Source organism: Dermacentor albipictus, chromosome 10 (assembly GCF_038994185.2).
Source record: "Dermacentor albipictus isolate Rhodes 1998 colony chromosome 10, USDA_Dalb.pri_finalv2, whole genome shotgun sequence".
Classification (NCBI taxonomy): domain Eukaryota; kingdom Metazoa; phylum Arthropoda; class Arachnida; order Ixodida; family Ixodidae; genus Dermacentor; species Dermacentor albipictus.
This window is the reverse complement of record NC_091830.1, coordinates 39,314,242-39,329,777: the sequence shown is the minus strand read 5'-3', so window position 1 is coordinate 39,329,777 and position 15,536 is coordinate 39,314,242. Positions and strand designations below refer to the sequence as shown.

The 15,536-nt window shown below is 43.3% G+C and overlaps 1 protein-coding gene across 1 annotated transcript in view; it reads right to left on the bottom strand.

Annotated features, from left to right (window-relative positions):
- Nucleotides 1-7,214: 7,214 nt before the first annotated feature.
- The window catches only part of LOC135907322 (receptor-type tyrosine-protein phosphatase H-like), a 109,268-nt gene continuing 100,946 nt past the window's right edge, over nt 7,215-15,536 (bottom strand). The window contains exons 27-29 of the mRNA XM_065439002.1: nt 13,904-14,039; nt 11,633-11,702; nt 7,215-9,472 (exon numbers count right to left, since the gene is read on the bottom strand). Coding sequence (XP_065295074.1) covers nt 9,420-9,472; nt 11,633-11,702; nt 13,904-14,039 — 259 coding nt within the window. The 3' untranslated portion in view covers nt 7,215-9,419. The remainder of the gene's footprint in view (nt 9,473-11,632; nt 11,703-13,903; nt 14,040-15,536) is intronic.

Genomic DNA, 15,536 nt, shown 5'->3' with positions numbered 1-15,536 from the left:
TGTGATGGCATTCAGAAAGCTACTCAAACACCAAAAGTTCTTCACGTGTGACTTTTAAGTGCGGTATTCTGGTGACAACGGAGTAACTTTAGGTGGTATTTCTGACAGTACAAAAATTAGGGCATTCGTTGAAATAAAAGTTTAACGCGGTGACAAAACCGCGTAGTTAAAACAAGAGCAGCAAATGGGCCTCTGAGGCCTCGTAGGTCCTATTACTACAATTCAATTTAGCTATACAGCAAACAGAAATAATTGCATAACGCAAGTGAGGTTTTCAAACCACCCAGAACTACCACTTTTTTTCACGCACAGTTCTAGAGCAGCTGGGAACTATCAAACAATAACTGTAGAATCTTGCGAATGCCCGGCAATGTGAAAGATAGACTCCATTATCGGTTTTGCTTAAAGTATGCTGCATGGAGTATTGAAAATGTAGGGTATAAAAGTTCTGAGAACTATCAATAACGTGAACAGAAGTTGAACTGCCTCAAGAAAGAACGCGAAAAGCGTACTCACCTGCTTAAATCATGAGAAAGCTGGTACAAAAAAACACATGTCGATTTCGAATTGCGTGTGCTCTCTTCATTGCGAAAGGTTTCAAAAGCCCGCTTCTGACATACGCGAGCGAAAGAATGGTATGCTGCGATTGCATATTTCTTTCTCAAGCAAAGACAGTGAGCAGGCTATGCGTTAGCACTAGTTCTCGATGATCAGACAAAAACCATTACTTCGTGTGAGCCCCAGCAACGCTATTGTATTAGTGCCCGGCACCTACAGAACCCTAGAAAGAAAAAAAAAATGGCTGTGGCTTAGGTAAGGTTAAGCCCAGGATGCGAAGCATACTAGCCTTTATTTTAGTTGTTGAACCACTGTTTAGCTTGGTGAACTGTTGTTGCTTGGCTATATTTGGTTCGGCTAGACGAAGAAACAACTCATGCGTTACTCTGCTTCGCCTTGGACGCCCCGCATTGGACGCGGTGAGCGTCGAGCAACGCAGCGTACGGCGCGGCAACGAAATGTGCGCCTGAGCAAGCGACGCACGCCTGAGCCTTAGAAACAGCTCGCAGGCAACACCGCATTCACTAGAGGCGCTTTTGTACCGCTTTGAAGCATCGTACTCGTGGCTCAGTGGTAGCGTCTCCGTCTCACACTCCAGAGACCCTGGTTCGATTCCCACCCAGCTCATCTTGCAAGAGTTGAGCCAAAGCCACTTCTCCTCTGTCGTGACGTCACGGTGTCACGTGGTATTCAAGGCGACACCGCCGCGCCTGAGGAGCTGGGTTGAGCCCTCGTAATATGCTTCGCATAAAAGGCTGGCTCCATAAACTGTCATAACTTGAATTGCGTTTTTAGACTGCTGCGAACCCTCACAGGAACGCCAGATCAGGATTTTTTTTTTTTTGCTGAGAAATGGTAAAGTGCGCAACTAAATATCCTCAGCACCTTTTAACGATGATTAGTAACTGCTGGTGAGTCTAGTGGCTGTTGTTAGGTCGAACGAGCCCGCCGTTAGCCTCCCCAGGAAACCAAACCCTGAAGCAAAAAAAAAAAACGAAATAGTTACAGCTTCTCCATGAATTCAGGAACAGAAATACTAGTGTATTTTCGGCGCTGCTAACCTATAGTACAGGCTCAGCATCTAATTCGCAAGGAACTTCACTTTTTTCACGACTTACATGTTGCCACTAATTTCGCGGTTGGCTTTAGTCATTTTTCTTTCATTTAGCAGCACAAGAGCTTTTTGGTTTACTTCCATAGGCATAAGTGGTTATGTAGACTTAAACGGGTGTCGAAATACCAATGGCCGCTACTATTGTTGTTGCTGTTGTTTGAGCGCTATCGTTTTTAATACATCTTTATCTCGAATGATGAGTCAATACTCACATATCAACACATATGGTAGTCCCAATGGTTCTAATTAAATGGTGTTTGTATGCTAGACAACTGACAGTTCTTGCTTTATGCGCGCAGTAACTAAGCACAATCTCGACCTGTCCGACCCACTCAGCCGAACGCATGCTACAAAGACTTGCGTGCGCTCCCTCCGTTTTAAACAGCTCACACAGCGCCATTGTCTCGACTCTGGACGAACCCTTAACAGCAATCAGTAAAATATGAATTGTGACAAATTGATGGTCGCGGCATTTCTTGTTACGAAGAGCGTTTTCAAGGAATGCTTGCAAGGTACACATACCAGAATTTTTTTCTTAGAATATGTCAGGGAGTTTTGCTTGGCGGAGACAAAACACACTCCTACAGCGCCCATTTCTCTAATAGGTAAACAATGCCCGTTCAAGCCCAGAGGGATCGATCGGTCCCTGCAGTTAACTATAAATCCTCTTTCGGAAGCAAATTGCTGAAATAGGCTGACCGCTTGAATGTCATGCGAGTGCGTGTGCAAAATTCCACTTACATTTTTTTTTAAATAAAAACGTTGACCTGTCAAAGCATGGCGTTCTGTCCGGGGGCGTAACAACGGTATCCTACTTCAATGCCCTTAGAGTAAATTTTATAAACGTTTACTTTCTTTTGGTAATAAAGCAATAAGAGAGGCCTGTTGTAAAGGGTGAATTTGCGCTAGCGGACGCGGAGTACGATTCGGATCTTTGGCGTCACATTTTTTGTGTCGACAATACAGCTTCGACGACAGTTACTGATAGCTTCTGGCGAACATGAAGCTTTACGGAACATTCAGTGTGTACAGAAGATGATGTTTTTCTTTTTTTATCTTAGGTAAGGCTGCTAAGCAAAGCTCGTTCGAGCATAGTTGTTCATGTATAGGTGAATCTGTATTATCCGCTAGTTGCATCATCCCAGGAGAGCTACAACCAACCTGAACATTGCATGTTTTACGTTGAAGTTCTTGCAGCTTTCTCAGTCTCATCGTTGCTCTTGCATGTCACGACCACTTACCGCTGCAGAAACCTTCCGTGCCTGTACAACGCCAATTTAAGTACGTGGGAGTTTTCCGTTTCTTTATTTCTTGTTTAGGAAAACAAGATTCGGTTAAACTGTTTCGCAATCTATTCAAACCTAAAGCCACGAAAAGGCAGGCGTGTAGAACATGAAACGAGAACGATAATCTCTTTCTTGGTTGTCACGTTTTGTCCGTTGCTCTAAGCACGTCACTTTATCCAAGAACCTAAGATACTCTCTGAATAAGTCATTTTTTTATACCGGATGATTATCCAACGCAAACACGTTCCAAGCCCTCGCAAAAGTTATTCTCATGGTTGCGTTACAAAGCCTGTTTGAAGCATTTCGCGAAATGCTTCGTAAAACCTGTGTTCATTCTGCTTTTTGCTTTCTCGATTATTCGCTAGCATGCTTGCGAGCATCGAACTAATTACATCAATGCCTCGGCGATGCCACACGAAAAATTGGACGCACGTCATCAGCACAAATAATCTTGGAATACCGACCTGACATGTCATCGCAGCAAGGGGCTACAAATGCACAGTTAGCACTCTTACGGTGACCAAACCTGCACTGTAAACTTTAGCATTGGGGAGTTTTAACTGTTATCCTTTGCTGGAAATGGCAGTCGTCGTGTACACGTGCTGTGTTTCCCTCTCTCTCTCTCTCTTCTTTCTTTTCACCATTGTGGCCCACTCGTCCTCCCTATCTCAGTGTAGGGTAGCAAACCATGTTTTTCACGCTGGATAACCTTCCTGTACATTTCTTTTGCTTTCCCTCTATATTTCTTGCATGTCGCTGAGACGTGCAAGAGAGAGGGAGAATGTAGTGCGGCGCCTCGTCCAGCCTGGTGTTATTGCTTGGGTATGAGTCATTGGTCGTATCTCAGTCACTGAGGCATTGCGCTGCTCAGCACGGGGTCGCAGGTTGGTAATCGCACGCCGAGTCCTCATTCTGAAAAAATGTCCACGCAAAAACGTTTGTGTACCATGCATTAGGTGCACAGTACAGTAACCGAGGTGATCAAAAATAATCGAGAAACTCTCATTTATTACAACGTGTCTCATAATCGTAATGTGATTTTGTCACATACAACCACGAAATTTACAAGTAGATGTTTTTTTTTTACGTGTGTCTGGTATTAGGCGCCGGCGTTTAGGAACAGCAGACTGGGGTAGAACACTCGTCGTCATTTATGGGCGTTGAAAGGACACTATGCGATTGCCGCTTGTTGGAGAAGGGCTTTGACCTGTTGAAATCCGTTCGCTATGCTGGAGGGCTGTACCAGAATACAAAGAAAGTGACAATGCTGTGGCGCATCCTATTAAAGAAAATCTTATTACAATGCGACGCATATACTGAATTATCAGTTTTAGTGAATATGCTCATTAGAGATGTGAGGTTGTAGGGTCAAATTGTAGGGTCAATTGTAGGGTGAAAGAAACCCTCTACATAAAGCACGTTTGGCGCGTATGCTACATGCACAAAGAATATTAACGCGATAGCCTTAATTAAGGGCCCCGTATCGCAAAAAATCCGGCGTTGGCATCGCGCGTCCCGCGCCGACCATCGTTTCGGCAAAAGTTATTTCGAACCACGCATAGCCAACCGCCAAACCCTCCATGTAGCACAAAGAAGTTACTGAACTGACTGAATTTCGCAATGTAAAGTGGGTCAGAAATATCGTACATTACGACTTATATACAGCCTGTCGACATGATAACAAATCTCAATGGCCACGAAGAGGCGCACTAGGTTCCTTGCAAAAGCACCAGATCGCGCTCACTTTTGCCGCATCGTGGCCCACGCAAGAGGCCGCGTTCCTACTAGAAAGATGGCCTTCTTGCATAGCGTTCGCCGCTATAGCGTTTCCCGTTAAACATTACGGTTACATAAGCTGCCGTTTCTGGGAAACGTGAGAAACAGTCAGGGATCTTTGAATGCTATCGCGTTCCACTCTTAAAGGCGAAGCTTAAGCATCGACCGAATAATATAGTGTTTAACACTATATGTATAAAACCCCACTAACTCGTCATGTGGCAAGGAGCTGCCAGTGCCGAATTCATGCGCCAACTACTTTCTATTCCGTCAATAAAAAGTGAACTTGCGTAATACGTCAGTGGAAAATATCACCTACGAGAGGAGAGCATATGAGAAAAGAGCGAACACGACATCCGAATCTCGTGATTGCTTGCTTGAATTTACAGCCCCAACACTCTTCTTCATACAGGTCTCCGCTGCATTAGAGATTGCATCGTGCCCCACGAGCAAAATTAATGATTCGCGAATCGTCCATTTGCTGATTACCACTCACCGGTTCCCGCCGATCGTGTGCTTATGAATCACCTGTTGTTCGATTACGCCAACGTTTTTACACTTGCATGTCTGCGCTGAAACGTTACGCAATGATAGCATAGCCGTGGGCACGCCGTCATTACTTCCCTGGCTGACTTTGCCGACGGGGCTACGCTTGCCCCGAAAAAGCAGCAATTTGCTGGTCGACCGCTCTTGCTTGAGTAGCCCTGAATCATTTGGTGGACGAACCGTTCGCTTGACGTCATGTGTCCGATGCCAATGTGTGGCGATTCATTATGGAGAATCGAGTCATTCATTGTCTTCGGAAGTGCCTGCGCAATGACGATTTGCTTTTGTTATCTGGGCAGTGCCATTTCTATATCCCGTCGGTCCTACCACAAAGGGAGCGTTAACAAAGCAAAGTTTCCCATCAACATAACTGTGTGATTTGGCCTGGATACCGTAGAGTAGCGGCACATACTGGCCTTTGTTGACTGCACTCGATAAGGGGCTGATTGGAGTGTTTGGTGCTTGTTTTCTCTGTTTCTAACATGGCTTTCACCTGCCGGTTCTAGGGCCACATTTATATCATATATGTATAAGGCAGAACAAAGAAAGGTTTGTTCGCTGTGTTGAAATTTACATGCCGGGAAAGTTCACTCTATCAACAACACTTAGCTTGATAATAATTCAATTGGCCTTGCCGCTTGCAGGTGATTTCACTGAACATCCCACTTAAACGTGGTGAAAAATCCCCTAATGCAAAACTTTGTGTTTCTAACTGTTCCTAGTGCATTAAAAATGGAGCCTAGCGAATGTAACACTGTCATATCCCAGCTGACGCTATAGTATAATAGTTGATGTTGTCGCTAGCAGAGATATTAAGTGTTTTCTACTGAACAATGGTTTAAAGAACCTGGCAGACGCTGATGTCATTGGATTTCTTATGCCATATGCATGAGCACCATAAATATACTGTTTCGTTTGTAGAATGTAACGAATGCCAATGTGCTCTGTATAACTAGATATACATTATCGCGATATGCTATACCTCCTACTAGCTTCTTCAGTTGTTGTCGCTCAATCAGAATACACCTTTATTCAGAACAGACTCTGTTGCAGTTTCTCGTTTAAATTGTTAGCAACAAAGATTCTTATTCTCCAGGTTCGCGTGCCTCTTGGCGCCTCCTCTGGACCGCTTGCACAGTCAAACCTATATGAGAATTGTAGATTGCCGGTCAAAGAATAATTATTACTCGAAAGGCCACAATTTGATTGTGTGCGCACTTTGGTGTGTAAAACCCTTTTGTCACTGTTGCTCATGATTTTCACCATTCGAAGTAAATACATTCGTTGCAGAGGCGCCTAGGTAATGTACAGTAGCATATAGCAGCCCGTTAAAAATTTATCAGTGCACCGTATTCGTTCCTTTATGAACTCCCTTTTCACATGGAGTATATTCAATCCTTCTTGGAGTTTGTAATCAAACGCAAAACACTTCACATTTCTCAGCTGAAGAAAATGCCATGTTACTCTTTTCAGGGCTACACTCCTGAAATACCAAAATGAGATTTAGTGCCTACTTTTCCGCATAATGTACAAGGACATTCTTGTTAGATAGAAGCCGACAGTATGATCAATGCCTTCGGCTTTCGCATCTTGAACTTCATAAAGCAGTATGTGTGCAAGCAGGACAGAAAGTGGGGCGTTTCTCATGTTGTGTATGCCTGTATGTTTGCATACATTGTGCCTCAAGAGCTGTGCAGAGATCGCCACTACACTGATCTGATCACTGCAGACGAAGCTGGGCCAAAGAGATATGGTATGGAAGGTTCTCAGCTGCTGTCTTTTGAGGGTATCGGCCCCCCATGTGTGAATGTAACCACATTTTACATGAACATTTCGACTGTGTTGTTCAATCTAACTACCGCGATAAATGTTAAATAAAATTAGTGACGGTGCAGTAAATGATCTGTGCGCAAAACAGGAACAATCAGGCCAAGTGTAATGTTTCGTTGTATTTATTCAAACTAAACATATTGAATAAAAACACAATATATAAAATATTGTATGGAATGTGTTTTTTACTGATGCAAACTTCTGAAAGAAAAAATTTATGTTCTTCATGCAAGAAAGAAACATCACACTCAAGTACAACATGCATTTTGCAGTTGCTAAATTGCAAGCCCTCATCACTCACAACAATCAAACTCACGTTTTATATACATATCTTGCACTGACTCAGAAATGGTGGGAAAGTAAATAAAGAAGACTCATCAATGTCTCCTGCTGGTTAAGAATAGAAGGGCAAAGAATTTGCCACTTCATACAAGAATACGCAGTTATGATAAAGGTGTGTAATGATAAATATTTTCACCAGATCATGCTACTATTCGGGACGATATCGCAAACAGTAGTAATCCAGCCTTTTTGTTGGTATTTGGGCCCGTGCGCTCCTAAAAACATTTTTTGTGGTTCATATGATTCCTTCTACACGTTACTTTCGTCGATACAACAAAGAGCATCTTTCTGCACCTAAGCGTAACTAGTAAGGGTTCTTGGGACATGTGAAGCTGTTGATTCAGCTTGAGGCCCTATTATTTTGAGGGCTGTGTTTTAGCTTAATAAATGTGTATTCTATTTCATTTAACATTGCCTGCGCAGTGGTTTGTGCAAGGAATTAACCCCCAGCGTTTGGCGAAACTAACGACATTATTGTTTCTATTCGAAATACTCTGACTTTACCCTGAAGTTGTGCGTATTAGTGGTATTAACTAGATAATTGTTCCTACCTCCGAGCATTCACATTCCTTATGGTCCGTTATGTGATTTAGAGACATAAATGATACTTGCAATAATACATAATGTATAAGCTTCCCATAAACGGATCGTTGTGTCAGAAACGTAAGAATGCACTGTAAGTCAAATGATGCATTCACTCTGTCATAAATTAATGTTCAACATTAAAAGAAGATTCACTACTAGCTGTACTCTCAAGAATTTTCATTTCTATAAAAGCGCACGTCACTTGTGTACAGCACTGTAGAACTTATTAAGAAGTGAGAACACTTCGACATAGTGCTGTGCCATTAGGCAAGGACAACCTGGTGATATGATCTCGCCTGTAGCCAACGTAAAAGAAGCGACAAAGTATTCAGTCAACAAACTCTACACGCGCTTTCATCGCAACGAAGACTAAATTTTTCGACGCAGGAAGTCTTGCACTCATGCTTCACAGCTTAGTCAGCTAGCTAGTGATACTGAAGATAAATATTTGGTTAGGATATAATGTAGATCAATCGTTTTCAAACGAAAAAAGCCAACATAAACCAGGGTTTGGTGCTTTTAGAAGGGTTGTAAAGAATGCAATCACTGCTGACGCTACGCTGAGATTTATGCATTCGCTCACACTATCGCCACCGATTCCGACAGCGTGCATCTTATTCTACCCGACATCACAATAACAAAGAAATATTACAAGCAATGCGAAGATAAGCAAAATCAAATCCGAAAAGATTTGCAATTTTTCGTCACAAAGTGATTGTAGTTCGCTAGCACAATTTGAAGGCTTCGAAGCGAAAATGATAAATAGGGCACTTTTGCCTAGGTGTTACATTATTTGGAGAACTATATTTTCAGTTTCGATTAAAAACAGTCTATTATTTTACGCTGAAAGAAATGAAAATATAGCATCTGAATTGAAAGTGTGCTTCTGTAAACCGTTCTAGCATTTGTTTTTTGTGTTTATTTAAAGAAAGTAAAGTGTAGCATCGATGATTACCGATGTGAAGAGGTGTCCAAGCTAAATACTAAAGTTGATATTTGGGCCTGTTGGTGTTACATCAAAGCGTGTAATGTTGCGCGTAAAAGACACAGACAGAAGAAAGAAATGAAAATACACATACCACGCAAAGTGTCAAGAATTGCCGCATTATATAAAAAAAAGTCGCGATGGTTGCCCAATAACATTTTTGATAGTTTTCGCCCTGTCTTTGTCTTCGTTCCTTGCTTCTGTCTGTGTCTTTCACGTGCAACGTTACACTTTATAGAGGTGCATGCTAAAATTTATAATATCTTATTTCCCCAGAGACATCTCCAGAAACCAAGCGAAGGGCACTTCAATGGACTAACAAAATTGAGCATTTCTCTCTAAATTTCTAGAGCCACTGTTATCACATGCAGCGGACGAGGCTGAACTCGTGATGTTTTCAGCAGGTAGGCCCGGACATCAGGGCAGCCACGTTCTCGTATATCGGCTCATCTGATCCAAGGAAAATAAAAAAAAAGAATACCAACGTTAAATTGTGCCGCAGAGGAAATTTTCTTCATTCGATGATTACGGCAACCAGTGCACCGGCTCACATGATGTACAAAAACAAGATAGACGTTGCGTAAAACGATTAACGTAGTAATAACGGCAGGGAAAAAGCAGTGAAATAGGAATGTCAAGATTTATAAGCATCACCATAGACCAAGATTGTCGTGATTAGGAATTAGATAAGGCAGCATATTTAGGCACTTGAAATACATAACATTCTGTATTATCTACACTGACGCTAGTGGCGCGTGTGTGTACATCTGATAGGATCCTTGCAGCGTGCGCAAGCACGCACAGATCACAACGCTCTAGTCATCCACTTTCAAGTTTCACGTCCACGTTCGGGCACTTTCTCAGCCCGTGTTTTTTTTCTTTCGGACTGCAAAGGCTACAGTTACCTTCCTCACCAGGTTCCAAGTATTAGTTGCCCCTTTGATGCTCCTTCCCGTTGGTGCCGACACGAGCCATTGGAGATGCGAGACTGTGTAAGTGGCATGAGTATGCACCACGCTTGAATCTCTTTCCCGCTGACCTGGAGCACTGTGTATGCGCAAATCGCCCTGTGTGGCTCTCCAGTGAACATCTGATACCGACACTTGCAAGTCTTACTGTGCTGTGCGGTGACAGTATGCGGTGACAGTGACCAATTGTGATTGTGTGTCTATGCTCCTTTATTCCTTTATCTCTACTTTGTTATCGCTTTACCTGTCCCTCCCCTCTCTCCCCAGCGTAGCGTAGCAAACCGGATCTTCCCCTCTGGTTAACCTCCCGGTCTTTCCCCTTTCCTCTGTCCCTCTCTCTCTATCTGATACCAACTGGGCTCACTGGGTATGTGGCAGTAGATGAGTGCCGCTGTTCAATCAACTTCGCTGACGCCAACTTCGATAACTCGGTAACTGCCAGTGGGAACGCCCCGGTGTATCATGGCATAAGAGGTCCTCTTAATTTCTGTGATGCGAGGCGGGATTAACCACTGCCTCACGCGGATTCTAACGGTGGAGTCATTAGACTTCGCAGCGGGTGCAGTGGCAAGCAGCGTGCAGTAGCCGCTGTGGAACGGGAGAGGAGCCCGAGTGCAATTACACCAGCCGATTTTGCCATGAGCAACTTTCGACCAACTGAACTTGTCGTTAAGAAAGCCTTTGAAGTTTATCCCGTGCCGGGCAGAATCGAACCCACTTCCTGCCCACAGTGTTCTTCAACGAGAGTAGCCTGAACGCTTCGAAAGGCTGCGCCACAAATACAATGCAATGAACGACTTTCGCGCCCTCACCTAAACAAGTTGCGCCACAATAGAACTGGGTATGTGCCGATCTTCGATGGACCTCTAGTCAACTTGGATCCCCGAGTATGCGTCACTGTGTATATGCGGCCAGAAAGGGGACCATTCTCAATGTTCGCACGTACGGATGCGGAACGCATCTAATCTAGGTGGCCACGCGCAAGCTTCTCTATGGCACCAGTAGATGGCGCAGCATGTCCTGAATATAGCGCGAGAGTGTAACCCGGATGCCCCGTCGTGCGTTTCTAAGCGTACGCACGCACCTGCGCGCCACTCATTTCGGAAGCCATGCGCAGGTTTGTGGCGGCTCCGCTAGACGGCGCGGAATGTTCATAGGAAAGCGCGAGGGAGCAGTCTCGCTGAAGCACACGCTTCATACACCAGGCATTTTGGCAGTGGCAAAAAGTTGTACCCCTATATTGATTAAATGCTAAGCGCATTGCTGTCGACAGTGATCACAAGATGCACTCTGCCAATATTTTTTTTTGTGTATACTCTTATGTTTACATTTATAACATGTTATTATTCAATGCTTCCTGGATTACAATTTATTGAAATATTTTTGACACTTTATTAAATTTTGTCTGAGCTTGCACTTGTTTTCTAGCTTAAGTCATGCATTTCTTCCAATCGTTATGCTTGCATGGAGCAATAAAGGCACACAAAATGCAAAAAAAAATACCCGCATCAAAAACTTCTGCTATTAAAGCAAGATTACTACCCCGCCGTTTCGCCCTTACGGAATGTGCGCAATCACTTATATGCATTTGCTAACAAGAAATAGGTTTGGAGCAAAATTTTCTGTATTTCTTGTTACTTACTTTGTACTGTATATCCGCACATTTCATCGATGACAGCAGCAACGCAGTGGTAAAGGTAAGTGTACTGTTTCTGTAATTAGAGTGAAACAAACATGATAAGCTAAATTTTTTTAGTAAATATTGCTTTTTTTCGTCCTGAGGACTCTTGTATACTGAGAAGCCGATGGATCACAGCCTACTGAGAATAATTTTTCAAAACTTCAGCGGGTATTTCTCAACTATTGTGGAATAACCTTTATATAGAAATACGTAGTAGCCTCTGCTTGTCATGCTTAGCGGCTAACATTTTCCGTAATAATGCAAGATGCGTTGGTTTAAAGCAGGGCCGGAATTACACCAAATGCGCCGCGATGTCAAGCCACGATCATGAAGGCGTCCTTTGTCTAAGGCCCACGACAACAACAAAAATTGCACCCGACAAAATATGTCGTATACAAGGGAACCGCACATTTTGTTTTACTATAAACAGACCTCACTTATACACGCTCATTATACACGCATTATTTTAACACTGTTCACTATACGCTAACACTATTCGCTATTTAACACTATGCTTTCTCTCATATGCGCAATCGGCGCTAAAACAGGGAAGCATATTCTGACACAAAAGTACAACAGGCACACTACCTATAAAATATATAGAACAGCGATGATCCTAATCATAGTGTGATAAAATCACATTCTTAGTTGTGTACAGGGTGTCGAAAGTTAAGCTTTATAATTTTATTAAAGTTAGGCACTGGGAGGCACACAAGGCCACCTCCGCAAACATGTTATGTGACCAGGCGGCACAAGCTGAGGCAATAAATATCGCTGTCAGCAGCCCAATTAAATTAAATTGAATAATTTTCTTTTTGTTGACTTTAGTAAGCGGGTATGTTTGTGTTGAAAAGTTTGAGGCAGTCGTGTTTGTACACTGTATCATTTGGAAGAATTCTTCTTGCGTGTCTTTGCTCCGAAATATCGTACTCCAAATTTTAATTGTCGCTTGCGCGATTACGCACGCCAGAGAGTTAGGATCGGCGCAAGGCTCTTCCCTGATGTGACGCGGCTGTTGCGTGCGGCGTTCAGTCTGACAACGTGGTAGAGGCATAGGCAAGGATTATAACTCTGTCCCTTCCCCTCTCGGCTGGCGAATCGAAAAATCGAAAAACCCGGAACCACTGTCGAAATACGCGACCGCGCGCAGCCTGTAACGGTGGCGGTAGCTGCCATGTTGAGGTAATGACGTGAGCGAAGTAGCTGGAGGGCAATGCGCGTGCGTGATGGTGACTAGGCGAGCGGGCATGGACCTTGCCTAGGCTACGCAAACGAACTGACTGCTGAATTCCAAGTGCTGTTTTGTTCAAATCAAGAGCAACAACTGCGCGGCATACAGCGCTGCCATATCTTGATTTCGCCAGCCGAGACGGGGAAGGGGAACAGCTACCATTTTTGTCTATGCCTCCGCCCTGTTGTCAGACTCAACGCCGCACGCAAGGACCGCATCACATCAGTGAGGAGGTTCTGCGCCGATCCTAACACTCTTGCATGCCTAATCATGTGAACGGCAATTAAAATTCGCAGTCGGATATCTCGGAGCACAGACATGCTAGAATTCTTCCAAACGAAACTGTGTAGAAAAACGACTCCCTCTAACTTTTGTGTACAAAGATACACACTTACTGCAGTCAGTAAAAAGGTAATTATTGAAGTTGAGGTAATTGGGCTGCTGACAGGCATAATTACCATCTTACTTTTTCTCCCCCTGGTCACATAAGTTATTTGCCCAGGTGGCCTTCGCGTGCCTCTCTGACTCAGTTTAAAAAAACCTTGTTGCTTAATTTTGAACATGCCGTATAATAACAGTGCGCAAGGGTGCAGAAAGCTAAATAAAGGAGACAGAATGGCTATTCCCAGCTCGTTACAAACAAATGACTGTTTTTTACAACAAAACAACACATTTTTGCCACAAGAAAGCACTGGAATACGTGAAATGGAAGAAAAAAAGGTACGATTAACCAGGGAGCTAAAATTTCAGCTACTCAAGCGTATGTTCATTGTTGTGCCTAAGGCCCCACAGTGAAGCTACGGTGAATTCACGCCATGTGTGTCGCGGAGAATCGCTGTTTCAACCGCAAATTGTGTTCAGCTGCCGGCTCTCATCTTCTAATTTTTTTTTGAACGAGAATTATACACAAAGAAGCATTGTGTGCTCCTTCTCTCACTGAATTAAGCTTTTGAGCGTGTGTTTGGGGGGACAACGCGAGAGAAACGCAAGCAGTCACGCACCTCATTCTGCACCATGCACCTCCTGCATTCACGCAAGTCCAAGACGAGGTGGAAAATGTCGATCTCGTCCTCGACTTGTAGTTTTTGCAAGCACATGTCAAGGGCGATGAAGGTGCCGGTTCTTCCGACTCCCGCACTGGAAAACAGTGAACATGTGTAAGCAATTAGCTAAATTACATGCTGTTCGCCATCACCGTTGTTGACGGTGGCGACGAAATGTTTTGGCGACGAAGGTTGCAGACGTTGTTATATTCGAATGAGGGTGGGTGATGGCCATTGCTGCCATTTTCGCGCTCGATCGCGCAGTTAGTGAGGTTAACATTTTTTCTTTATCGAGAAGTCCTTTCCTTGCTTGCAAACGTAAGCACGACCGACATAATAACAGCGATTTAAAGCCAGACGTTTTTTTTTTTCTATGGTGACTGCATTCTGCCAGCCAATCCAAAATTCAATGAATTCGTTTTTCATTGTAAAGTGGGCTTTAAAAAATTCGATACTTGAATGTTTTGACATCCTGATGTATGGAAAATATATTGAAGCAGCAAAATTTACCGAGGTTTAGCTATAATTAAAAGAATATTTTTTTCACAGCGCCAAAGACAGGACGCTGCCTTGAATGTGGAATAACGTGTCAGCATCCTATATTCAATAGGTAACATCCGTATGCGAACAAGAAATACCACTCGAACGAACATTTGGATAATGGGACTTGTCTTCGCCAGAGCAAGTTCTCTTGCCTTAGGTCGATTTCCACGATGATCAAATTCTATTGCTTCCGTTATAAAAATTGTAAGATGATTTGTTATTATTGCGTATGTAGGTTATAGAGCATTCATTTTGTTCTCCCTAACTGATAATTAGTCAAAACGTGCGCACGTTAAGTACTGTTTGGCCTCAGAGAGCAATGAGCATCTGAATAGTGTTGCCTACCTTCTTGTACATTCGCAGCTGTGACTCAACACACGTACGTGAAGACTAGATACAAGATTGTTAGGCAGGTGTAATGGCGATTGCAACCTAATATTTTCATGGCAGTTGAGTATATAGCCCATAAGTACGTCGGGTAAGACAAATGATACAAAATTCTACTTCCAATATCGAATTTTCCTTAACTCAAAAAAGGCATTCCTTGTCCTGCGGTAGTCTGGATTTGTAGCAGTGAAGCGTGCATGGATGTTTCAACACATATTGTCAACACATATCAACACATATAATCACATACCAACACATAGTAGCCCTACTAAATCCACATGTATAGGCAAGCACTGTCAAAGAACAGTGAACAATACCATCCTGTTAAAGCCACGACGTGAAGCGCACGTATAGATGCGAAAATTTCCAAGAAATATTGAGCGCACCATAGCAAAAAGGCCACAAAAAGAAGCTAATGGACGAGAAAGAAGTTAGATTTCGGATTGCTGCAGCAGCAGGTAAAGAGCAACGAAGCGAATGTGATAAATTAGGATACCGGTTCCAAAAGGGAAGTAGGATGTACCATGGAACGTGATTCTAAACATTAGGTACTCTACAGAAAGAAAAGCGCCATCTCGAAGAAAAACGTTGAGTTAGTGGAGGCGTTAGTTTTGTCTTAAACGCTCTTCGTTACCACGTTTGCAGAAAATATCCGTGTGGA